The 25,986-nt window shown below is 39.7% G+C and overlaps 1 protein-coding gene across 7 annotated transcripts in view; it reads left to right on the top strand.

The window, feature by feature from the left end:
- Positions 1-25,986, top strand: part of PAM (peptidylglycine alpha-amidating monooxygenase) — a 131,289-nt gene that overhangs the window by 21,163 nt on the left and 84,140 nt on the right. For all 7 annotated transcript variants that reach the window (XM_035100121.2, XM_035100120.2, XM_035100122.2 and 4 more), the window contains exon 2: positions 24,866-25,396. In XM_035100121.2, coding sequence (XP_034956012.2) covers positions 25,305-25,396 — 92 coding nt within the window. In that variant the 5' untranslated portion in view covers positions 24,866-25,304. The remainder of the gene's footprint in view (positions 1-24,865; positions 25,397-25,986) is intronic.

Genomic DNA, 25,986 nt, shown 5'->3' with positions numbered 1-25,986 from the left:
CAGAGCCCTGGGAAGTTGTTAAAGCAATTAAAGGCTTCTGTCCCTCAGCACATTGCTTGGTTACCATGGTATCCTCTGCCTCCAAGCCTTTCCTGATGATGTCAGTATGCATAACATCACAGCATCTACGTGAAGATGATTCACCCTTTCGGAAAAATCATAAGCCCTTTCCAAAATGCTCTTCTGCTTACTGTTGTGTGAAACATATAGGTGCAACAGGTAAGTGCTTTACTTCATATCAAATGACTTAAAAATCACAATGTGCTCTGAAGGAAAGGACTTACCCTATCTTTCAAAAGCCTTGTACAAGCAAATAAAAAATAAGTAGGAGAGTAAGCCTAAAACAAAGGTCTGGCAAGTCCAGTGTGACTTGTTTCCTTTTTGTAGAAAAATAAATGAGCATTCTCTGTATGAACTATTCACTTTAAGACTGTAGGTGTTGCCTTGAGTAATGTACTCCCTAATCAAGGGCTTCAGCTGATATGAAAATGAAATATAGCATCCCTTTCTATAGAATATATTGTGCATGAATAAAAGTATATTATTAACCTAACTTCAAATGTACTTTGCTGAGATTTTCAGATGTGCAGAGTTCGTTGTGGGAGGGGTGGGAAGCTGATGCAGCACAGCAGCCAAGAGGTATTAATTATGAGCCACAAGTCACTGGTTTAAATCTCAATTCAATTTCAGGGAAAGCTCTCTCGCTCAACCTTCTCTCATTGGCCTACTTTAGATGATGGTCATTTTACTGAAAATTATGTCTAAATTGTTTTTAGAACTTTGGGTGGTGGTGGAGGAATCATGGATGAAGACACACAAATGACAGTACTGATGATTATATAGTGACAGTAAATGGTGGCTTTATATTTGTCTGTGGTTAATAAAAATTAGCTCCAGTCCAGTGTTATATGGTAACTTTTTGTAACATAGAAGAGTTGAATATACTTGCCTTGCATGCCACTGGTGGCAAACGTAAGCACTAGGAAGGGACCTTTAAATCCGTGTTTTTAAGGTTGTCTAGTCCAGTTGCTGCCAGTACACTGTATGACTTAACAAGCTTTGATATTGCAAGGAATAACTTTTCTTTAACAGGCAGAAGTAAACATATTTTGGGGGTTTTAAGCAGTTGATTTAAAACTAAAGGAATTATTAAAATGGCTGTTAATTTGATTAGAAACAAGGGATACAAGTGAAGTTATAGTGTGTTTGCTTTTTTAAAAGTAAACTGATATGGTAAAGTATATGCCATGTTAGTCATAGGTTGTGTTCCTCACCTGTTCCGAGGTGGCTGTGAGGAGATGGGAAGTATTTTCTTTGGTTTTTTATTAATTGCATTTGGGGTCTGAACCTTAAAAACTGTGATTACTGTTGATTATGGTTTGGTTGAAGGAAGCAGTTTCAAACCTTGAGTTATGAAGCTATCTTGTTTCAGCAAACTATAGTTAAGATTAACTATTGTTTAAGGTCTGGATGCAATACGAAATTGCAGGTAATCGAAAACAGGAGTGGATGCCTCCAATCTCCTCTCGGCTGTCGTGGGGGAGGGCAGTGGGAAACCTATGAGTTCAAGACTTGTTGCAGTCCATTTCTGTCACAATAAACCATGGAGGACAGTATATATGTTTTACAAGTTTTAAAAAGAAGAAAGCAGTATAAATCTGCTTTTGATATTCTATTTAGAATCTCAGAAAATGCAGCAAGAGTTTATGAAGCAGATTCAATCATTTTCATTTTGAACTTAGTTGGAACTCTGTTTTTTTCCTCCCATTATAGGTGCTTAATTGGTATGTTTTGGCTAGAAAGAGAACATTATCACAGTGACTGTTGAAGGATAAGTTGGTTATTATCTTGTAGATGTTTGGGTTCAGGGTAGAAATGTTCTGGGCCTACTAATACTCTTGCCATTTCATGGTCTTCTTTATCACATTGTTTACCCTCTGTGTTCTTTTATCTATCTGAAAATAATCCTTGGGGCATCTGAGCAAGTGGGCTCTGGTTTGTGAAAACTTATCCCCCCAATAAATATGTTGGACTTAAGGTGTCATAAGACTCTTTGTTTCAAAACTTTTTTATTTTGCCACAGCTCTAAAGATGAAAGAAACTTGCTCAGAAAAAAATAATATAATGCGACTAATATAATGCTAAAATCGAACATTTCCCCAGGTATTTTTTAGACTGATTACTGAGGTTGTATCAATTAAGTGATAAAGTCAGAAAGGGAAGCCTTTGCAGCTTATGCTTCAAATACTGTGGCTTTAACATTAGCTTCAGCATTATTCATCTTTCAAAACAAAGCACACAGATGGGTTAGGGTTGCTTTTCATTCTAGAGCTTGTTAGCGTGGACATAGATTAAATCTTCGACTGCCTCATTAAAAATAAAAAAACCTTTCGCAGCATCTGTCTTATTTCTAATAGATTTATTACTAAGAGGGAGATGTTTAGTCTTTAAAATCAATTAAGGTTCCTCGCTCATCTGCCTACTGATTCTTTAGCTCTGTGGAAAAAGGTCTTTTTCAAATTATCTTTGAAAGACTTAAGGAACGGATTCTTAACCTACAACAGATTTTAAGCTTTAAATGTCACACAAATGCCAGGAAGTCTACACATACTGTAAGGGAGGTGGTTGCACACCAAATAATCAGTTCTTACATATGCATGTATTTAAGGTATTTGTATAGTGCACTTTATAGAAATAAATCTCAGGAAGTTTTATATATATATATATATATATATATATATATATATATATATATATATATATATATATATATATATAAACCATTCCCTGCTCAAAGTAGGTGAGGAGGCATCAGCTGGCACACAATACCAGGTGCTATGGGTAAAACTGAAAGAACTTACTGGTACATTTGTCAGCTTGTACATTTATCCAATGTTAGTTGTACTTGGAGTAAACCCAATGAAATCAGCGGAGTTTAGCAACTTAAATTCATTTATTTAAATGGCTCTGTGACATGTGAGCAGCGTTCGAAATTCACCAGGTGTCAGTGCAAAATGCACCTGGCTATTGGCCACTTGTGGCCAAGCAAAGATGCCTGGGCATCAGGATGGCACCTCCACCATCTGGAGGTATTTGAGGTATGTGCTTGGAGATTATATATATATATATATATATATATATATTCCTGAGATTTATTTCTATAAAGTGCACTATACAAATACCTTAAATACATGCATATGTAAGAACTGATTATTTGGTGTGCAACCACCTCCCTTACAGTATGTGTAGACTTCCTGGCATTTGTGTGACATTTAAAGCTTAAAATCTTGCAGCATAGCTTGAGACCACCTTAAATTATATCTTTTCTCAAATTTGTGCTTTCTGCCCTTTTTATCTGAAAGGTATTTGGATGTATCTATTTCTCCTGGAACAAATGCTTTTCATTCTCACAAATAGTACATGTCACAAATAGTACATGTATCAGTTTAATAGCACACATTTTACAGGTGATGGAAGCCTCTCCAGTTCTTTATGAGAATGTGGAGTAGTGGCAGTTAAAAGTGAATGGATTTATTTAAAGTAATTAAAACACAGATGGAGCTCATCCCTTCACCAAGATTGGCAGATACACTGTGGTCAGTGTTTACTCTAGCTGAATACATAGGCACCATCTGCCTTCACTCTGCTTCCAGGAGGCGATGTTGGAAGCATCATTGTGATTATCACATGAGTTAATTTTAACCTCCCATCTGAGCTTACCTCCAGCCAAGCATTCTTGACTAAGACAAAAATAGAGATGTCAAGGTTTCCACTTTAATGAAATACCTGCAGTTTAAAGGGATGACACCAGCATGAATTCCAGAGGGGTAGCCATGTTGGTATGGAACAACACAAATCGAGTTCTGTGGCACTTTTTAAAGAGTAACAAATCTGTCATTGTATAAGCTTTCATGGCCCAATAGTAATCTTTTATAAGATGCATAAGTCATTGCCTAAATACGTAGGTTTCTATACCCTGAAGACAGAGATCCAAGAGGAAAATATATGAGGCCAAATGCCCAAGCAATGCAAGTGAAAAGAATAGGTGTTGCTGCTATCATTACTAGTCAGAGCACAAATGAAGACATGGTACCTCTACTTACGAATAACTCTACTTACGAATGTTTTTACTTACGAATGGAGCTCCGTCCACCATCTTGGATGCAGTTTAGATACGATTTTTTCTGCTTACGAATTTTTAGATATGGTTGCTTCGACTTACAATTTTTTTCTCCCAATGCATTCCTATGGGATTCGACTTGCAATTTTTTTCGACTTACGAATGTGCGTTCGGAACGCATTAAATTTGTAAGTAGAGGTACCACTGTACATAGTAATGCGACAACAGACACTATTATCACAGGCATCAAGATATAGGTTCTGGCTCAAAATCAGGTTCTCACCTCTCTTGAGAAGCGAACTAGCGAGACCTTGCTTAAAATCATTTCAATGAATATAATTATAAAATTGCTTGCTTGACTAGATCCTTGGTTGCAGTGGGTGTTTTAACTCTTTTTAGCATTGTCCCAAGTATCAGTACCTACTCTTCCTAGATGCACCAAGAATGTGTGTGTGCTTGTAAGCTATTAAAAGAAGTATGGTAGTGGGAAGAATGGAATGAGATTCCTCCAAAAAATTCTATTAATGATGTAATGAGAATCCTGTTTAGCCTTGTCACTCCTATGTGAAATGTGCTTTGTTCCTTATAAGTGAGTGTCTTTCTGCTGTTTAGGGGATTCTCATATTTCCATTCTAAGAAAAGAAAGAAGTTATTGTCAGATGGTAAATTGACTCCCTTTGATGGAGATTAAAGTTGAGTTGGCTTCAATTGATAATGATAGTTTGGTGGCATTTTACTGACTGACCCTGGTCCATGGATTAATGGTAGGAAGAACCAGCTGCTTTTGCCTCATTTCCATCCTGGATGGTGAAATCCATTGAGCAGATATGGATTTTGTATGATGCATTTAAAATACATGGTGCCAGATGGTCTCAAGGAGTGGTCAGTAACTAAGATACAATTGGATTAACAATTGTTCTCTGCTTTCTGAAATGTAGCAGTGCCTAGTGCATTCAACTACAATGTATCAACTAACACATTAGAAGTACATTGAAAAGCACAATTTCTTCTGAAGATAAAAGCTAGCAGCTGACGTTGTGATATTGCTGATTGGTTGAATTCTCCCTTCCCATTGATTAATCCTACATGTTCCATAGATGTTTGCATAGTTCAGTGCAATAACAATATTTTATTATGTACTTTAAAATGTGAATAACTTAAAAGTAGTAAATAGAACTTTTTTCAAAAGCCCAGTATGTAGGAAATTCATCATTTTATTTTATATTGAATGCTAATCTACACCAAAGAGCAGCCTATAAATTAACTTTCAATATAAATTGGTAAAATGGGGCACTACCTAATGAATTGTATTCGTGTGTGAAATTGGCAACAATAGCCTGTCCCTTGCTCCTTATTTTCTGTTTGCTTACATTTCTTCTTCCTCTTTCTTTCTTTCTTTCTTTCTTTCTTTCTTTCTTTCTTTCTTTCTTTCTTTCTTGTCTTGATGCCACAGTAGTTGCTTGAGTTGCAGATTAGGGCTTTATAAAATGTATGCCTTAGGAGTAAAGTTTAGGGCTAAATACAGATCACTTGGCAGCAAGCGGGTTGATTTTGGCAGGCATGTGTAGGGAAGCTGCTGCTATAGGAAAGAACTTTGCCAGCAGACAGGGTGCACACGCTCCTTAGGCATATAATCCTTTCTCAGTTGTCAAAATGGCATATTTACAGTCAGTGAAAAGAAAACCATCACACCCATACAACACCATGCCCAGCCGGTCCAGAAAGTCATTCGAATGACAGTGTGTTTTGCACTTAGCCACCCATTAAATGTTTTATTTCTTAAAGAGATGCTGCAGAGGAGGCCGAGCGATGAGCAGAGCTCAATTCCAGGTGTGGTAGTTACGATTTCTCATCAACTCTGCTCAGAAGAGGCAGGTAGATCTTCCCTGGAGTGTCCCTCTTCTCCAGCAGAAGCTGTGTAAATAATTTACATCTCAGTAAATAGTGATCACTGGAAAATATACTGTAGGTTTGGATAAGCTGGGCGGGGAGCAGAGCTTGGTTCCTTGACAGATGAAGTGCCGGCTAGAAATGTGGCCCACTGCATTCAGATATTTATCTACATAGGGCTTTATATACCACACCATTTTAGTGCCTACACAGTGCCTGGGCTGCTCTCTAACTATTAAAACCAATTATAAAATGCAAATTTAACATTCCGTAAAATTAACAATGCTAAAAGAGGCAGGTTCAATTGATGAAACAGACATCAGATATAAAACCATCTACCCAGTAACAATGCTGTGGTCCATGGGGTCACAAAGAGTCGGAAACGACTAAACGTCTAAACAACAACACCCAGTAACACAATAGTCTTTGTTACAGGTAGGTCTGACGTAGTTGAAACAAAAATTTAAAAAATCCTTCCCACAAAATTTTTAAAAATCCTTCCAGTAGCACCTTAGAGACCAACTAAGTTTGTCATTGGTGAGCCAACCAAGACTCATGGGAGCAAAATAATTCCATTGTTTGGATGGAACCACCAAGGAGGCTTTTTCTCCACCACAGTCTGAACACAGGGAACCAGATCTTACAGCATGGACTATAAAGTTGACAAGTAACATTATTTGTTACTATAGAAAAAGAAGCGGCAAGCCTTTCTTTTTGCTGTTGATTGGGAAGGTGGGTTTCTCAGCATCCTAAGAAGACAAAGGAACATTTGTTTCTACACACAGTCAAAATTTCTCACTTCATATTAAAATGCAGGCAATGTTTATACATTTCTGGCTGAGAGATGTGTTGTGACGGGAAGAACCCACGGGGAGCAGATTTAAATGCAGCAGTTCTGTTTACTCTTTGAAATCTTCTTTATAAAATGCTCTGTGTTCTGCATTTGGATTGGTGGAGGTGGAGGAGGACAGTTTTATCTGAGAACAAAGGGTTGATAGCTGACCTCGGCCAACATCTGAGGGAAGCCTTCTTCTGAATTGCTTCTCTAGGCACCTTGCTATTCTTTTGAGATGAACAAGGGCAGCCCAACTTGCATACCAACATTTAAAACTATGTGCCGGTTCTGTGCAATGTTAAAGGAATGAGCAGAATGTCAATAACATTTGTGAGCAAATATATACTTAGTCTTTAGACCAATTGCTCCAAACTTGGTGCTGTCCAAATGTTGTCGGACTACAGATTCTGCAATTCCTGACTATTGGCCATGTTGACAGGGGTTGATGGGAGACGGGACCACATCTGGAGGGCATCAAGTAGTGAAGCCTGATTTGGACTCTCCCCAGATGGGAGGTTTTATGTCCCTGTCTTATATAGTATGGAAACTCCAGATTCAGATATTGTAATACAGTAATGCATTTTGCATTGTTGTTGTTGTTTAGTCGTTTAGTCGTGTCCGACTCTTCGTGACCCCATGGACCATAGCACGCCATTTTGCATAGGGCCTGTCTATGAAGACTGTTGAGAAGCTTCACTTGGTTTAAAATGCAGTGACTAGGCTATAGTCTGTTGTGCGTAGGTCAGAGCATATAATTCTGTGTTTTGTTTTTTGGTAAGCCCTATTGCTTCCTATTTGCTCCTGGGCTCAAGTCAAAGTGCTATTCTAGCCTTTAAAACTCTAAATTGTTTAGTTCCTGTTTACATTAAAGATTGCTTGGGAACAGAGACCAAAATTGGAGGTCAGTTAACAAAAGACTACCTTACCTGTGGTGGTTCCACAGGGTTATAAAAACTCTTCCTGTTAAAATTAGTCAGGTTTCCTCATTGAATCCCTTTTGCCAGAAATTGAAGACTCTCTTATTTTGACTGAATTTGAATGTGTGGTGGCTAGTTTTATTGCTGCAAGTTTTAATGTGCAGTTTTTTTTAGTCTTGCTTGCGTATGGTTGGTTGCACTATGTTCATTGCTGCTTTTAGAAACAGTCTGTTAACCTAGCAATCGTTTGGCCCCTAAGATGCTCTTGCCATACTGGCACCAGTTGATAGGGCCACAAAAGGGTGTGTGCCAGGGAAAAGGAGTAGGGGGAGTTTTTGGACCCAAAGGATCCAACACCACCAAGTCAACATGCCTCCAAACTGGAGATTAAACTACACCAAGGATCAGCGGGTACCTTCTGTGCCAACTTTTAAATGTCCACTGAAAATTGTGTATTCAGGCAATTTAGAACACACACTCTACTGCTGATGTTTGTTTTTAACTTTTTAATGATTTTTTTTGTTTGATTTTGTTTTTATACTGTTGTAAACCACTGCAATATATTTTTATGATACAATGGTATATAAAGACATATAAATAAATAAATGAATGAATTGAAACAAGAATATTGAAGGGTCCCTTCAAGGGGTTCAGCTTCTTAAGGAAGACTGGACCTTTGGAGAGAGCATACCTTTTAAGGCTCAAACCAGCCGGGAAATGAACAGAGACCAGGATGTTGTTGTTGTTTAGTCGTTTAGTCGTGTCAGACTCATTGTCACCTCATGGACCATAGCACGGCAGGCACTCCTGTCTTCCACTGCCTCCTGCAGTTTGGTCAGACTCATGTTTGTGGCTTTGAGAACACTGTCCAACCATCTCATCCTCTGTTGTCCCCTTCTCCTTGTGCCCTCAATCTTTCCCAACATCAGGGTCTTTTCCAGGGAGTCTTCTCTTCTCATGAGGTAGCCAAAGTATTGGAGCCTCAGCTTCAGGATCTGTCCTTCCAGTGAGCACTCAGGGCTTATTTCCAGACCAGGATATACAAAAGCAAAGTGGCTATAAGCCTGATCTTTATTAACTGTTGCAACAGGGTGTTCATTGCCACACACAGGAGGTAGAAGGGACCCAGGACAAAGGTGTGCAAGCCCTTATATAGATTTTTGAACTGCCCACCCTGGAGCCCAAGACCACCCCTCCATACATCACACATACATCACAGAAGGGGTGTAGCCCAAGACCACCACCCCAATACTTCATACATACATCAGAGAAGGGGTGGACTACAACAGAAATCTAGTGTGTTGTTCTTCTCCTGGCTGCCAAGTTACCTGATTGGATTACTTGGGCATCCTGGCCACTCTTTTGTTATGATAACTACTCAGTTCCTGAATCCAGGTCACAGGTTCAACCTATTCATATCTTAAATGTGCCATTGAGACAGGATTTGTGAGCAAAGAGACAATGGGGAGGCTCCCCATTTCCTTCGACCCTGCAGAGAAATATTTGAGGTCATTTGGGAGAGTCAACTTTTTTCTTATTTCAGGACTTTTTTCTGTGGGGTTTCAGACATGTGGTTTATACATTTCTGAATATTTTTATATATAACACCTTAAAGTTCTTATAACAGAAGGAAATACTCATTTGCCCTCATTTTGTCCTGTTGGTGAGAGCCCAGCAAAGATTTTGATACTTCAGCCTCTGTCTCTTCTCCTCCCCCCTCCCAAATTTAGGATTATTCTGTGTACTCCTCTAGATACAGTTAGTAAAAGGTTGTATAGTTACTTATCTCCTTGGCTCAGAGGTCACATAACTATACCCTCCAACATTTTCCAATGGAAATAGGGATGTCCTAAGGAAAAGTGAGACATTCTGGGATCAAATCAGAAACAGGGACAGCTTTTGTAAATCGGGACTTTCCTTGGAAAATATGGACACTTGGAGAGTCGGTTGTTCATGTGATTCTAAATAAGAGAATGAAGACATTACTGTGGAAACATACAGTGCAAATACTTGGCTTCATGTGAAGAACTGTCCTGCTAATTGACTATTCCCATAAGCACATAGAGAGACATGCTTTGAAGTAGGGTTGTCAAGGAAGCTCTTTTTTTGGATGGCTTGGTCAGTAGGCTATCTGTGGGTTCTTAAGAAAGGGATATTATACAGAAATTGTTTATAGCCTCGATGCTTGATTTGGTGGCTCATTCCTGTTGTTGTGCCCCTTTTTTGCGGCGGGGAGGAATTGCAGTAAAATTTAGCTCGTGCATTTGGATTTAGTTTCATAAAGCTTTAGAGCTTGTGTTCCTTTCTGCAGGAAGCTTGGTAGCTCTTCATTAGCACCAGTGAGAAATGTTTTCGTCTTAGATTCAAGTGTTAAATGGTCTGAATGTAAACTGTAAGACAAATGGAGCTCCTACAGCTCCAGCTGTGGTATAAATAGCATTTTTCTCTCTCACTTTCAGTTTTGATGTTTAGGCCTTGTAAGTTCACGCAGTAGTTTTCCAGAGAAATTCTGCCTTTATACATGCTTCAGTGAGGAATAAAATGTTTTGTCCTTGTTCAAAAGGACTACTGTATGTGGTCTTTTTTAAAAATAAAACACATAAGCGTGCCTTTTCTCTTCCTTTTGAGGACAGCTCTTGTAGGAATGAAACAATGTGAGAAAACAAAGCAAAATGTGCAACATGCATTTTTTAAAAACCAATATGCCTTTACTGAACAGGCCCAACCAGGATTTTCTAGGTCCAGTACACTGTATGTGTACTGTATTAGGCCCTCTGATCTACTCAGAAAATAGTACACAAGATTTGCATACATTTTATCATATGCAAATTTGTATCCTCTTTTGCAGGTGGAGTGGAAGGCCCCAAAATAAAAGTGTGCTAAAAGGAAGGGGGTAAACAGCAGCTCTTAGAACAGGCATAGGCAACCTTGGCTCTCCAGATGTTTTGGAACTACAACTCCCATGATCCCTAGCTAACAGGGCCAGTGGTCAGGGAGTTGTAGTTCCAAAACATCTGGAGAGCCAATGTTGCCTATGCCTGTCTTAGAACCTTAGGCAGGCCTGTTGAGAGCTTGTCTGAGGCCTGGGGAGGGAGAATAAACTCAACAAAAGCAGCTGATCCCTGCTGGGGACACCTGGCCAACTCAGTCCTTTGAGGCCGCAGAGCAAGTGTATGCGGCTCCCCCCCCCCTTATGGGTCTGGTGTCCAAACAACTGTTTGTCAGTCACAACTCTTGATTTCACCCACTGGCAGCAAGGTGGGAGGAGCCAGGCCGGTTCATGTCACAGAAATTCCTTAGAAGTACAGTACCGACATATTTTGCTTAATAAAGGAGTGATCAGATGGAGGCTGCATGCTGGATGTGGGGGTAGTTTTGGTTCCACCCCCCACTTACCTAGAGCAGACAATTGTGGGGGTAGATCTGTGACAAATAATTTGCTTTCCCAAATCAGTTGCTTGTTTTCTTCTGGGGAACCTGAGGGACTTCTTTTTTATGGACTGAAAATGGAAAATATTTATTCATGGATGTCTTGTGCCATCATTAAATAATTATTAGAGTGTGCTTTTAAGCATTGTGTGCTGCTGAAACACATAATCAAATCAAGCAAATAACATTTAAAGTTAACACGTACCTTGCAGATTAACTATATAGATTTTGACTTCCTAAACTGACTTTTCAAGTTTAAGGTACTGTGAATAAGTTTCTTTTTTTCCCCTTTTTAAATAGTGAAATGAGACAGATTAGAAAAAACTTAAAAAATTCTAATCATGTTTACAACGTACTTGAAATTCTTACAAAGATTTTTTTATATATAGCAAAAATCCCCAAACAATAGATTACATTATCTGCAGTAAACCTTGTGAGAAATATTGACTGCAAACTTTTTGCACTGACACTGGATGAAGAGGCTTCTTTTTATAGTAAGAAAATGCTTTGAATCCACCTAGAAGCAGATTTTAAAAAACTTACAGTAGATTTTATTGGTGAGCAATTCCAGTGCATGGTGTGATCTGTATCTACATTTTCCAAGGAAAGCAGAAACCTTGGCATTCTTGCTTGGGAAGGAACTGTTGCTCTAGCCCAGGCACCCCCAAACTTGGCCCTCCAGATGTTTTGGGACTACAACTCCTATCATCCCTAGCTAACAGGACCAGTGGTCAGGGATGATGCGAGTTGTAGTCCCAAAACAGCTGGAGGGCCGAGTTTGGGGATGCCTGCTCTAGCCTGTGTACAGGGGCAATTTGCTGATGTATGAAGGATGGTATTCATTATAGCTCAGTTCTGCTGTATGAACCTGCCTAGAGCAGCTGAGCCACAGCTGAAATCATGTTTAAAGGAAACACTGAGTAGACTTGAAAATGTGGTGTGTGTGTGTGTGTGCGTGCGTGCGTGCGTGCCCCTAAACCACAACAATAGCATATCTGAAGGATCTCTTTATTGTGATCGAATATAATACAACTGAAGACAGTAAAAACGTCTGCATTATGTCTGCTTGTTTGCATTATCTTCAAGGACACCTTGTAATCTCAATAAGCTTGCCTTTATTGCATCCATGGATTTATGTTATAGAAGAGCAGAGGTATTGGCCCCGTGGGGTAATAAAACTATGCAGTTAATTTAATCAAGGTGCTGAAAAGTCACAGTTCTCAGGATTATATTTTGTTATTTCTTTTTACTATGGAATATTCCATCAGAATCCTGCCATTACGTATCTATAACATCTCTGTATGACATGGAAGTGATCATCAATAAGTTCCAAGCTTGTAGTCAATGACCTTATGGCATTGCAATAGCTGTAAGAGAATAAATTATTCCTTAAACGAGAGTAATAAGTGCTAGGTGGTGGTAGAAGATTGCTTTCTGCAAAGGAAATCATGGGGAGAATACAGTAATGCCATCAGCAACCTAAAATGCAGAATGAAATAGCCATGCAAAGGGCTAGGTATGCGGAGCAAGGCAAGTTGTACAGTAAAAATGTACAAGAGTATAAACTGCTGAGTAATACACCTGGAAAGTGCAGGTCATCTCTGGCAATCCTGTTCATGTCTACTCAGGAGTAAAGGCCCAAAGGGGCTTCTCGCCCTCAGGGAAGTATGTGTAGGATTGTAGCTGCAGAGGCCACCTTCAGTGTTCAAGATTAGGAAGCGCAGTGCATCTGAAAATGTTAGAAAGGCCCCTAATGTAAAATATGGTATTAAGACTTTGTGCAGGCATGGCCAAACTTGGCATTCCAGCTGTTTTGGGACTACAATTCCCATTATCCCTGACCACTGGTCCTGTTAGCTAAGGATGATGGGAGTTGTCGTCCCAAAACAGCTGAAGGGCCAAGTTTGGCCATGCCTGCTTTACAGTGTTAGAAACTGTTGGAAATAGAATACAGCCGAAGCCGTGCTTCTTCCTGGCTCTTGCCTCGCTGGCTCATCCTCTTGTTTTGCCTTTCCTTGTCCTCTCCCTTGTTGCCTCTTGCAGGGATTCTTTAACAGAAACCATGCATACAGACAGGACTGGCGATATAAATCTGCTGTATGATCCCTAGTGAAGACAGATGTTTTGACGAGGCAAAGTACCACATAAATCATATCTGTCCAAAACAGAGCCAACTGTTTTAATTTCTACCTTAGTAATATAGGAAATTTCCTTGTAATGTGGTCAGGCCATTGGTACGTCTGGTTCAATACTGTCAACACAGACTGGCAGACTAGCTCTCCAGGGTTTCAGACAGGAGTCTTTCTAGCTCTAGATGCTGCAAATTAAACCTCGGGCCTTCTGAATACAAAGCAAATGGTCTACCACGGAGCTGCAACCTATCTCTTTGAATAATGTTCTGTAAAATCTAGAGAGCCAGTGTGGTTACAGCAGCCTTTCTCAGCCTTGGGTCCTCAGATGTTGTTGGACTACAACTCCCATCATCCCTAGCTAGCAGGGCCAGTGGTTAGGGATGATGGGAGTTGTAGTCCAGCAACATTTGGGGACACAAGGTTGAGAAAGGCTGGCTTAGAGTGTGGGACTAGGAGCTGAGAGACAGGGTTCAAATCCCCACTGGGCCATGAAACTCACTGGGTGACCTTGGGCCGGTTGTTGCCTCTCATCCTAACCTACCATATAGGGTTGCTGTGGGGGTTAAATGAGGAGGATCAGAACTGTGTACATCACATTGAGCACCTTGGAGAAAAAAGTGGGATGGAGGTGTAAGAAATAATTTTAAAAAAATTGTATTCTATAGAATGTGAATCAGCTAGTAGGGAAACTTTGCTATGCATTATTTAAAAGTAAAGGTAAAGGGACACCTAACCATTTGGTCCAGTCGTGACCGACTCTGCTCGCTTTATTGGCCAAGGGAGCCGGCGTACAGCTTCCAGGTCATGTGGCCAGCATGACAAAGCCGCTTCTGGCGAACCAGAGCAGCACACAGAAATGCCGTTTACCTTCCTATTTATCTACTTGCACTTTGACGTGCTTTTGAACTGCTAGGTTGGCAGGAGCTGGGACTGAGCAATGGGAGCTCACCCCATTGCGGGGATTTGAACCGCCGACCTTCCTATCGGCAAGCCCTAGGCTCAGTGGTTTAACCCACAGCGCCACCCGCATCCTGTATGCATTACTTACCGTGGAAAAATATTATGAAAATATGACAATTTGAAAATGTATCCATGTTACTCTTATAACTTCATTTGAGGATATGAATTATAAATTCAAGATTATATGTATTTTTTAAAAAAACCTAATCAGGGCTTATTATTAGCAATATAAAGAATGCATTGAAAGAAGGAGATAAATGGAATTTCTTTGATAATTTCATTGGAATGTAATGTCTTTTTAACAAGTTTATTTCTGTTGCTTTTGGAAGAGATTTCAGGTTTAAATAATCACTGTTTACCAATTGGCAGTGCTTGTGCAGACTTTTGACAGCTTTTTGGATAATTTCAATATTGCTGTCATGCTGGAATTCTTTGCCTACACTGTATGAAACATTGCAAATATAATCAAGATGATCCTAAATATAGACAATGAACATCATGCCTATAATAAAAAATTGAATATAATATTTTTAGATGAATAAAATTTTTATATGTCTATTAGCAATATTGCCTAATGCAACTGTAAGGTAAAGGTAAAGGGACCCTTGACCATTAGGTCCAGTCGTGACCAACTCTGGGGTTGCGGCGCTCATCTTGCATTATTGGCTGAGGGAGCCAGCGTACAGCTTCCAGGTCATGTGGCCAGCATGACTAAGCCACTTCTGGTGAACCAGAGCAGCACACAGAAACGCCGTTTACCTTCCCGCTTGGAGCAGTACCTATTTATCTACTTGCACTTTGACGTGCTTTTGAACTGCTAGGTTGGCAGGAGCTGGGACCGACACCACGTCACGGGGATTTGAACTACCGACCTTCCGATCGGCAAGCCCTAGGCTCTGTGGTTTAACCCACAGCGCCACCTGCGTCCCATAATGTAGACACAACTAAATATTTCTGTTATGGGATTGTGCTAGTTATTCACAATTTTAATAATGTACCTGCTTTTTAATTAACTGTGCATGGTTACAAGGTCAGAAATTAAATTCATGAGGATTTAAACACTAAAACTATTATCACTTGGATCCTTAAATAATTATATTTAAGGAAATTCACAGAAGAAAAGTTTCCCATCCTCTATTTCCCCCTGCAACCTTCCACACCACCACCACCCTGCAAAAAAATTAAAGCCTCTCCCAGGATTGCGAGGGACCCTTCTGAATACTTTGGGATGGGGTAGAAAGGAAGAAAGAGGGAATTGGAACAGTGGTGCAGTTAGGAAATTTTTGACTGGATTTAATTACCCTACAGGTGCACTTTTCAATGAGGTAATGTGCTCCTTTTCATTCTCCTGGAATTCTTCTCCAAAGTACTGTTCAGATGGCACCACTGAATGAGAAACCTTCCACCCTGAGAAGTTATTGAAGCTTAGGATCTAAGCCATTGAATCCATTGCTCTTTGCAGGCCTATTTTTTAGATTTTAGATGGAATAATAGTTCTGTACTGAGACATCAGAATCATGACAAGTGCTCTTAACCTGTATGCCCACTGTCTAGGCAAAGGATAAAGTGGAATTCAGGATTTGTGAGTCATTGAGAGATGATGACTTGAGTTGTATGAATATAAAACTAGGTAATCCTGTTGTGGAAGATTACCAGACTAAAGTACTAAAGGTTGCACGATTTTCAGCCTTTGGGGCTTAACCTGGAGAAAATTAGACTTCAGTAAAGTGGTTGTTCATATGCACTTAGAGAATGCTGCTGTAATTGTGTGGTTGTGTTTTCCTTCATAATTTTTTTGAGTTAAATATCAGCAATGTTGGCATGTGCCACATTTATACCTCTTACATTGCAGGTACGGTACTTCATTGTGACCTTTATTCCCAAGAGCTGTGTTGCATCCTGTTTGCTGACTTATTACAGCCAGCTCTTCAGCAAGTATGCTTCTCGGACTTTTGATAGCAGAGGCATGCTCATTTTCTAAATGGAAAATGCTCTTAAAAGGCGAACATTTCGTGTTAACAATTTTGTCTCATTGGTGGCCCCACCTGTGGTGCTACTGAACATGTTGCAGCTCTGGACATGGCTCCTGGATGGAAAGGGGGAAAGCCAAGAACAGCAACTTATGCAAAGGGCAGGTCATTTGAGGACTTTCTCCTTCTGAATAAGCCTGTCTATCCACTGAGGTCGCAGATGTCTTGCTATCATCTTAAATAGATGGGAATACAGGGAAAGGGTTATCTTTTGTTATGGTGTCCAGTGTGTGAAAATATCTACCTAGCTCTTTTTCTAAAGATTGTCAGTTGATACTTAGAAAAATGGGAGAAATCTCTCTTCTAGGCTGGGTCCTGTGTCTTGCCATTCAGTGGTGTAGCGTGGGTTGCCAGTGCCCAGGGCAAGTGTGCCCCCCCCCGGCAGCTGGGGTGGAGGCACATGTTTTATTTAATGGCATTTGTATACTCAGTTATGAGGGACAACAACCACTAAGCAGTTTAATTAAATGTTCATCAACATTATCAATAACTTGTTTTTAACTCTGACTTTTAACTTTAAAAAAAATCTAAATATGATTAAAATCAGCAGTTCAGGATATGCATTATAAGAAATAAATGCAAATAAAATGCATGCTAACCATGCATATTGGGGTAAACACAAAAAATTCTTAGTAGGTGCAGCAAAGTTGCCTGCCTAATGTCGATGGGTGGGCAGAGTACAGGTGCTGTTGCACTAAAAGATTGATTCCTTACAAGTGCAGAATGAACACTATGTGGCGACAGAAAATAGCGATGCTAAGCATTATCCTGTATCTTCACCTTAACATATGAAAGTGACCTCCCGCCCCATTGTCCATGCCCTTTCGTTCCCTCTAGTGACTGACTGCTTTCCCCTTTCTGTCTGTGTTACCGTACCACCTCTTTCAACCTCTTGTTTTGGCCGCTGCTAAATTGGTTAATCCTATTTTCCAGACACTTTCAAAGTTTAGTCTAAGCAACATGTAATCAGCTTTTCAGAAGCAAACAGCTGGCTGTATCTCAGAATTAGAAACCAGGGTGCCCTGTTAAAAGTAAGCTGTTTTTCTCTTGTTGCCGATTTAGTTCTACGCATTGTGTCTTAGTAGTGTGGGGAGTTAATGTAACTTACCGAAGTGTGAGATGCTTATCAAGTAACTTTGTTACACTATAAATGTTTTTGCACAAAACATACACAATAGTAAAAATAAAGCTCTTCCTCTTCTCACAAAAACTACTGTTAAAATTTTCTATGGTGCGTACGTTATGATTTGCGTAGTATAAAGCCAGTGTTGCTTGAGAAGGCAATTAACTGAGCTCCTGGTTCTGTAAGGTGAAGCAGATGACATTTTTGTGCAGGTTTCAATAAATAGTTGAAAAGCTCTGAAAAATCAAAGTGTGAAGGGGAGAGTTTACAATCTCCCACCTACATTATGTGCTTCAGTTGCAACATATATATATAATGGAATTATTGCTCTGGCTCCTGAATGTCTCTTACTCTGCCTTCCCTGGGTTATATTTTGTTGATTTTTAATTTTTCTAAAAGTTGTATTTTAAATCTTCTAAGCAACCTGTTTGGATCCCCCATTGACTGTTTTAAACACACTTCTCGTGGGAGGGAGATCCACATGCTCACCACTGCCATGTGGTCCGTCTTATGTGCCTGTCAATCTGATGTACTGTACATCAGTTGATGGAAGTCGAATGGAATCTATTCCGGAAGTCTGTTCGACTTCCAAAATGTTCAGAAACCAAAGCATGGCTTCTGATTGGCTGCAGGAAGCTCCTGCAGCCAATCTGAAGCCGTGGAAGCCCCATTGGACGTTCGGGTTCCAAAGAACGTTTGCAAAGTGGAACAGTCACTTCGGGTTTGCGGCGTTCAGGAGCCAAAATGTCTGAGGCGTTCTGGATCCAAGGTATGACTGTATTCTGATTAGGACCCCCATGGCCTGAGCAGGCTCTTATAGGTGCAGGGTGGATTTGATTTAAATCAAACTGATTTAAATCACGATTTAAATCACGATTTAAATCACTAGTCAGTAAGGCTTGATTTAAATCATAGTTGATTTAAATCATAAAGACTAATTCTTGCTGGTATAACTTTATTATGCAAGTAGATGAAGATTTTTAGAATAACAACTTTTCATATTAGTTTTTTATCCCCAGTTTAATAGGTTAATCATTCATATTTGGACAACTTTACTGTTGTACTTAGGAAGGAGAAAAATAATCATTACCTTAATAATAACAATTTAAATAGATTTATTCAACTGAAACAATAACATTTCAGCAAATGTTATTTGCTTAAACAAACATCCATGTTTGTTAACTAATTCGGCTAAACAAAAACAAAATATATATATTTTAAGAAACTTAGACTGTCAGCCCAGCCTACACATGAAAAACTTAAATACTGTCCAAACAATCAGAAAAATATTGTTTCTATTCTATTCACTGAACTTCTTGAAACTTAGCACTGAAGGGGTTGCTTCTGTATTCATAGGTTTGTAGAACAATAGGATTAAGGTCTTTTTCTCAACTCTGTTCATGTTATAACATTTTTGCTGTGAAGAAGAGGCATGTGATCTCTGCTGAGTCAAATTCAGTTTTGAGAACTGCAAAAGTAAACCAAGCACCTGTGATAATATCTTGTAGGCAGAGAAACTGCCCAATAATCTTACAAAAACCTCTGGAAGAGGTGAATGGATTAATGGAATTTATTTACCCCATAAATTAAACATATACAACCTTATACTACATAATTAAAAAACCTAATCTTTATTTCATGATGGAATAACCTTTGGATGGTAATATTCTTTCCTCAAAAAGCATTTTATTTAAAAAAATCCAATTTAAAGCAAAAAAATCGATTTAAAGCAAAAAAATCTGATTTAAATCAAAAAAATCCGATTTAAATCAAAAAAATCCGATTTTTTTGATTTTTTTAAAAAATCATTGATTTTTATCCACCCTGTATAGGTGTAAGCCTTGGGTAGGCAAACTAAGGCCCGGGGGAATCGCGGACGGTCCGGGAATCAGCATGTTTTTTACATATGTATGCTTTTATTTAAAATGCACCTCTGGGTTATTTGTGGGGCATAGGAATTCGTTCATTCCCCCCCAAAAAAATATAGGTCTGAGGGACAGTGGACCAGCCCCCTGCTGAAAAAATTTGCTGGCCCCTGGTGTAAGCTGTTTTTCAAATAATTTGCTTGGTCCATTTAGGGTTTTAGATAGAGAACACTTTAAACTGGCCTGGAAACACACTGTGAATCAGTGCAGCTGGTACACAACCAGTGTTTATATGCTCTGATTTCTTGCCCCCCCCCCTGGAATTGGGAAGCTTCTTTATGCATCTGCTGAAGTTTCCAAGCAGTCTCCAAAGGTCATCTTCAACCTTCTAAAGGAAATGCATAGACCTGCTACCATCTCATTTGTTGGGCCACTTCTTTCCAAGCCTTATTATTTTATTTATTACACCACCCTTCATCCAAGGATCACAGGGCGGTTTACAGTATAAAAACATAGGTTAATAAAAAACAAAGCAAAATGAAAGTCTGACTAGGCCAGAAAATTAGTTTTGGCTTCTGTTTAAAGGAATAATACTCCCAAAACAGCCAGAGAGCCAAGTTTGGGAAACATGGCAATGAATCCACCATGAGTCTTTTTCTTCTTTGGTGATCACTCATAGCCGAGTCAGATATAGTAACATCTGACAGTACTGCGGATAAGTAACGAGAAAGTATATGTCGTATTAGCATTCATAGTTGTCCCTTCATGTTCTGTCTTTTCCCTTACCGTATCTTAGTCAGGTATCACTGTGTCAGACCAGCAGTTTCTTTCCCATTAGCTTTGCAGTTCGCTTTCTTGTGGCTGGTTTATTTTAATTTCTGGCGCATATTTTTATTTAGAGAATTCAAAGAATACAACTTAAGCACTGCCCCCCCTCCCTCCAAGCAAGTGCTGTGAATGTGAATTTCTTTTTCTGTGCAAAAGTGTGTGACCCTTTAGAAGCACTTTGCCAGTAGAAAAAGTACAGTTCCCTTTATTTTTTTGCTTCCCTTTATTATTCTCCATTTGTGTAATTTCATTGATGGTTTTTTTTCTTTTTATTATGGACATCTGGAGGTGTAATATCTCATGGGGATCTTGCTGCCTTGTTAATCATTATTGTGCTCTTTGTTAAATGGAGCATTTCCTGAATATTTCCTGCTGGGAAAATGGAGTAGCTTTAGCATAAGACATGGCAGGATACTTTGACTAGCTGAGCAGTCTACTACATTATCCATAACCATTTAAATGCTTTCTGTGCACTCTGGAATTCTCTGGAGGAAGGAAGTCTACAGATTTACAGCGTTCCAGTAGGTGGGAGGCATGCTTTCAAAAGCAATGTTTGTTTCATCTCCATGAATGAAACATGCATTGAATTTCAGTATGTATGTTTTGAAATGGGTAAGTAGGGATGGAAAGTACTGCACACACAAAGACATACAGTAGTAGTCCTGAAAAGAGCTTCTGTGAGAAATGAGAAGACTGGTTAAAAGACTGTTCAGGGGCAATGCCGTGTTCCTGTTTCATGGATATGCAAAGCTGTTAAAATGTTAAGAGCTGATACAACTTGTTGAAAAGATTGCAGGTGGATGGCATCTGGGATGTTTCATTTCTTTGGGAGGTTAATTAACTTCATGCTTTGGGATGGTAATGGTATAGACATGATAGGTCTAGACTAGGCATCCCCAAACTGCGGCCCTCCAGATGTTTTGGCCTACAACTCCCATGATCCCTAGCTAAGAGGACCAGTGGTCAGGGATGATGGGAATTGTAGTCCAAAACATCTGGAGGGCCAAAGTTTGGGGATGCCTGGTCTAGACTCTAAACCATAGCTGTCGTCTCCCGTTTTTCGGGGGAAACCCCCATATTTAAACCAGTTTCCTGCTGTTATCCCGAATTGAAAACAATCCTGTAAATCCCCCGGATTTAGAAAGCAGTTCCTACCGGCTAAGGAGGCTCCTTCTGTGCATGTCTAGACATGCGCAGAACTGATTTCGGGTGCCACTCTGCCCATGTCTGGGCACCGGAAATCGGGCAGCGCCGGCACCAGAAGTTGCTTCTACGCATGTCCGGACATGCGTAGAAGCGACTTCTGGTGCTGCACCGCTGCTGATCCCTTATTTTTCAATCCGGGAGTTGACGGCTATGCTCTAAACTAGTCAAAATTAAGCATTTTATGTCCACACCATTGCTACCTCTAAAGTGTGAAGTTGCTTAACTTCTGGAAGTCCCCGTTTCAGGTGGGGAGTGTAATAATCTAAAATAGAGAATAAAAACAGGTGGGACTCTGCTGTTAACCTCTCGTGAGTTCTATCCATATTTTGTCAAGGTAATCAATTGGGAAATGTCACTTAATTTAAGTGGTGGGGATGTGTCTATACTGAAATTCTTCACAGTAAATAAATGAAGGCTTTCTGGTTTAGATACTCAGTATTGGATGCTGGGCATGTTTCAAGCGCCAATAACAGAATTTAAATTGAGACATTGGATGTTTCTTAAATCATTTGTTGACTTGGTCCAGAAGCACAGAATGAAATATGTAGTCGTAAACTGATACTTATGTCCTGTAATGCTGGGACTATTGTTATAATTGGAATTGAGCATGATGTGCCACTCATATTCCATTGTCTTAATGTTCTACATGCCTTTGGGTGTTGCTGGAGCACTTAATCCTCAAATAAATTCCCATTTTCAGTATGTGTGCATGTTGACACAATCTACAAGACAATTCCCTGACAAAGAATATTTTTAAAAAACAAAAGTTCAAGCAGTTCACCTATTGCCTACAATTAATACAGTCACACAAATCCCCCTTTTCCAGAAGAGTCACATATGGTTTTACAAGCTTACCTAAGCAAATTCTGTCCCATGACACAGGAGATACATGCTTCACTAACCCATCAGCCTCTTGTTTTAAGCTGTCTTCATGCCAGGTTCAGCAAAATATTGATGGGCTTCATATGTTTAAATAGGTAGAATAGGAAGCACACAGGAGTTCTATACATTCTGTTTGTGCACTGTATGTGTAAAATTCAAAAAGTGTTTGTGAATTTTCTGTTGGGTGCATAGGCTGCTTTTCTGTCAGTTGTTTAGAATCTAAGGAAATAAGAGGATGACATGTAAAAAATCTCCCATAGAAGAAACATCTAAAGCCACTCGTTGCATCAATCCAGTCAAATCTGTAGTGTTTTATCTCGCCTGCTCCACTCATCGGCAGCAAATGTTTAGTTTTTTTCAATCAATCTGTCAACGAACAGCTTAAGATGTGGAAAAACACAATTCTGCAAACTAGGAATAAATGCAAATTGGCCCAAGCTTAAACATTGACGATGGAAAGGAAATGTTCAACCACTTTAAAAGTGAGGTTGGCTTCCAATAGGTCAAAACATTTCCCCAGCCTTTCTACTTGACCTTTTTTTTGTCTCCCCTACTTATTTGCTGTCTTCCTGTGGAGCATCTATTTTATCCCAAAGCAAAGTTGCCGTATCAAGATGCACACATAATGAACCTAAGCAACCATGTAATCTTCTTGTTGTATCTTTTATCCTCACTTGTTCCCATTTTATTCTGTTGTTCCTCAGTTTTCATTTCAAGACTGAAACAGTGCTTTCTCTTAGTTGTTCAGCATAGTGCCCAAAATACTTGAGACAATTCATAAATAATAAACAGAAATCTCTTGATGAAACTTGACCTTGCTGAGATCTGGGTGTTTTTTTAACACTTCTACAGACTGTATTATGTTTGTCAATATGTTACTTTTAAATTTAGGATATCATCTTAATCACCCACACATTCTCCATGTTCACTTTTCCATATTCTCAGTATTAGCTTACAGGACAAATAGCACTGTGGTTCTGATCAACAGGCATATAATTATAAAATGTTGAATATAAACCTATGATGCTATACATCACAGTCTTAAGGACATCGAACATTTCTTGGACCACAAGATGGTGGCAGGTAGAGGCAGAGTTTGATATAACCTGTTGGCAATTACTGACATAATTTTCTATTGAGATGTAATCCACCTTTGGAAATTGCTAAATTATTGGCTCAGCATGTTCCTTGGGACAAGGTGTTCCATAGCTCAGCTTTCTTCAAGCTAAATATTAAATCCTTCCAGTAGCACCTTAGAGACCAACTAAGTTTGTTATTGGTATGAGCTTTCGTGTTCATGCACACTTCTTCAGATACATTGAGTATTAATGTTTGCTCTAGAGGCATTGCGATAGCCTACCACACTTCAGGCAGAAAATACCTCAGAGGTGTGAGACCTTACTTCTTCTACTGAACTTATTTGTCTCCTGGCTATGACTTCTCAGCATAAAAGAGTTGCTGGTGCTGGCAGTGGTCCAGCCAAAAAGGCTATATGACATAGCTTGGGGATGGGACTGGCAAGTGGGAGACCCTGGGCAGACTGTGGTACTGAGGCCCCCCTGAAAGTGTCCCATGCTGCACTGGTAGGTCCTGGCACACTGTTTGAGGAACACTGTTCTAATTCATTGAAATTTGAACTACTATTTATTTATTTATTTTTCACATTTATTTATATGCTGTTTGTTCTATAGCTGGAAGGCAGACACTGTGTACTTCATATACACACAGACATTTGAATTTTCTGCTAGCAAACTTTGCACTTGCTCTAAATTTTATGGAAAAAGTGGACTTTACTAAGGTAAAGGTAAAGGGACCCCTGACCATTAGGTCCAGTCGTGACCGACTCTGGGGTTGCGGCGCTCATCTCAAGTTATTGGCCGACAAAGCCGCTTCTGGCAAACCAGAGCAGCGCACGGAAATGCCGTTTACCTTCCCGCCGGAGCGGTACCTATTCATCTACTTGCACTAGATATGCTTTCTAACTGCTAGGTTGGCAGGAGCAGGGACTGAGAAATGGGAGCTCACCCCATCACAGGGATTTGAACCGCCAACCTTCTGATCGGCAAGCCCTAGGCCAGGCATCCCCAAACTGCGGCCCTCCAGATGTTTTGGCATACAATTCCCATGATCCCTAGCTAACAGGACCACTGGTCGAGGAAGATGGGAATTGTAGTCCAAAACATCTGAAGGGCTGAAGTTTGGGGATGCCTGCCCTAGGCTCTGTGGTTTAACCCACAGCGCCACCTGCGCTTAATTCTTGGTAAAAGAATATTGTGTATGATACTCAGCACTGAATACTGCCTTCTCTGAAGTAGAGGAAGAAAAAGCTAGGTAATGGCTAAATGCACTTAAGCTTTTTAAGTCCTGTCACTTGAAGGCATTAGGGAGTTTGATAAACTACTTTTGATAGGATCACCTCTAGAATTCACAGTTCATGTTACAAAGAATATGTACCATACTTGTGAGAATTGTTGCATGGAGTTGTGAGGATGGGTGGAGGGGAGAGGGTCAACAAAGTTTACAATACCTTTTCTGAGTTGAGATAGAGTTTGTGAAACTCTTAATGTGCGAAAAAGCTTTAGCAAGTGTTTGCTGAGAACTAATGCTGTAATGTGTTAGTCACCCATTATCTGTTTCTATTTTTGCAGGTCCTGAATGAAGATTGACATGGGTTTCTGCAGTGCCACTTGAAGTCTCTTGCACTGTGGAATGGATTGATTTTTTTTTTTTTGATGGAGATTTTACAGTAGACTGGAATAAAGCACCACGGCTGTGAATTCTGCTTCTGCTCTGTCACTGGACATAGCAAAGGAAAGACTCTCTCCCCTGCCCTCCCCCCTTTCCTATTTCCCCCTCCACCCCCACTTCCAATGAAGAAAGCACAGTATCATCTCACCTTACTGATTTAGACCACACCACCTTCCAGGACAGATGGTCTGTCAAAAGCTGTAGGATGCCTGTGGAGAACATCATAATGAAGTAGCAAACTGATAGCAGTGCTGCTGCCTAATTGTCAGGATCATAGCCGACAGAGCTGCACTGCCCTTTACCTGCTTCCTTAATCGGGTCAGAAACAGCAGGGTGAACATGGCTGGCCTCGTTAACAACCTGCTAATATTGTTCCTTATTTTTCAAAACAGCTGTTTGGCTTTCAGAAGCCCACTTTCTGTCTTTAAGAGGTGGGTTGTTTATCAGTATGCGCTGCTTAGTGTTGCCGTGTGCTTTTCCTTGATTTGTGTTGTGGCTTTAAAAGTGAAGCTTCCAGCAAAGTAAACAAAAACATTCTAAAAATAGAACTGGCTTATTTTTTTAAAAAAAATGTGATTATGATTGCTTTGGTTAATACTGAAATATTCAGTGCATTACATCATCATTCTTATACTGTTTTGCAGTAACTTTTTAATCTAAATTCAATGCGAGCTTGACAGGCTCTGTAGTAAGTAAGTAACTTTTATATATATAATGTCCTTCCTATTAGTCATTCCTCCTTTGAAATCTCTTTTTAAAGTGCATCAGGTAACTTATCAATTGTTTGATTAGCCTTCTGGAAGATGTCTCCTTGCATTTCTGGATACCTTCTTAAGCGGAAGTCTGCTTTATTTGCTCACAAGACAATATGGTTGTATGTACAGCATAGTCCCCATAATTGGCCACATCAAATATTTATCCATGGATATATTTAGTATTCACATTGCATCAAAGGCTGCTTATATCTAGCTGTCCTGAAACTAGCAAGCATATCTAGGGTTCCCCCACCCTATATTTTACA

The sequence above is a fragment of the Zootoca vivipara genome, chromosome 11, assembly GCF_963506605.1.
Source record: "Zootoca vivipara chromosome 11, rZooViv1.1, whole genome shotgun sequence".
NCBI lineage: Eukaryota > Metazoa > Chordata > Lepidosauria > Squamata > Lacertidae > Zootoca > Zootoca vivipara.
The sequence above is the reverse complement of the archived record's forward strand: the minus strand, read 5'-3'. Positions and strand labels throughout refer to the sequence as shown.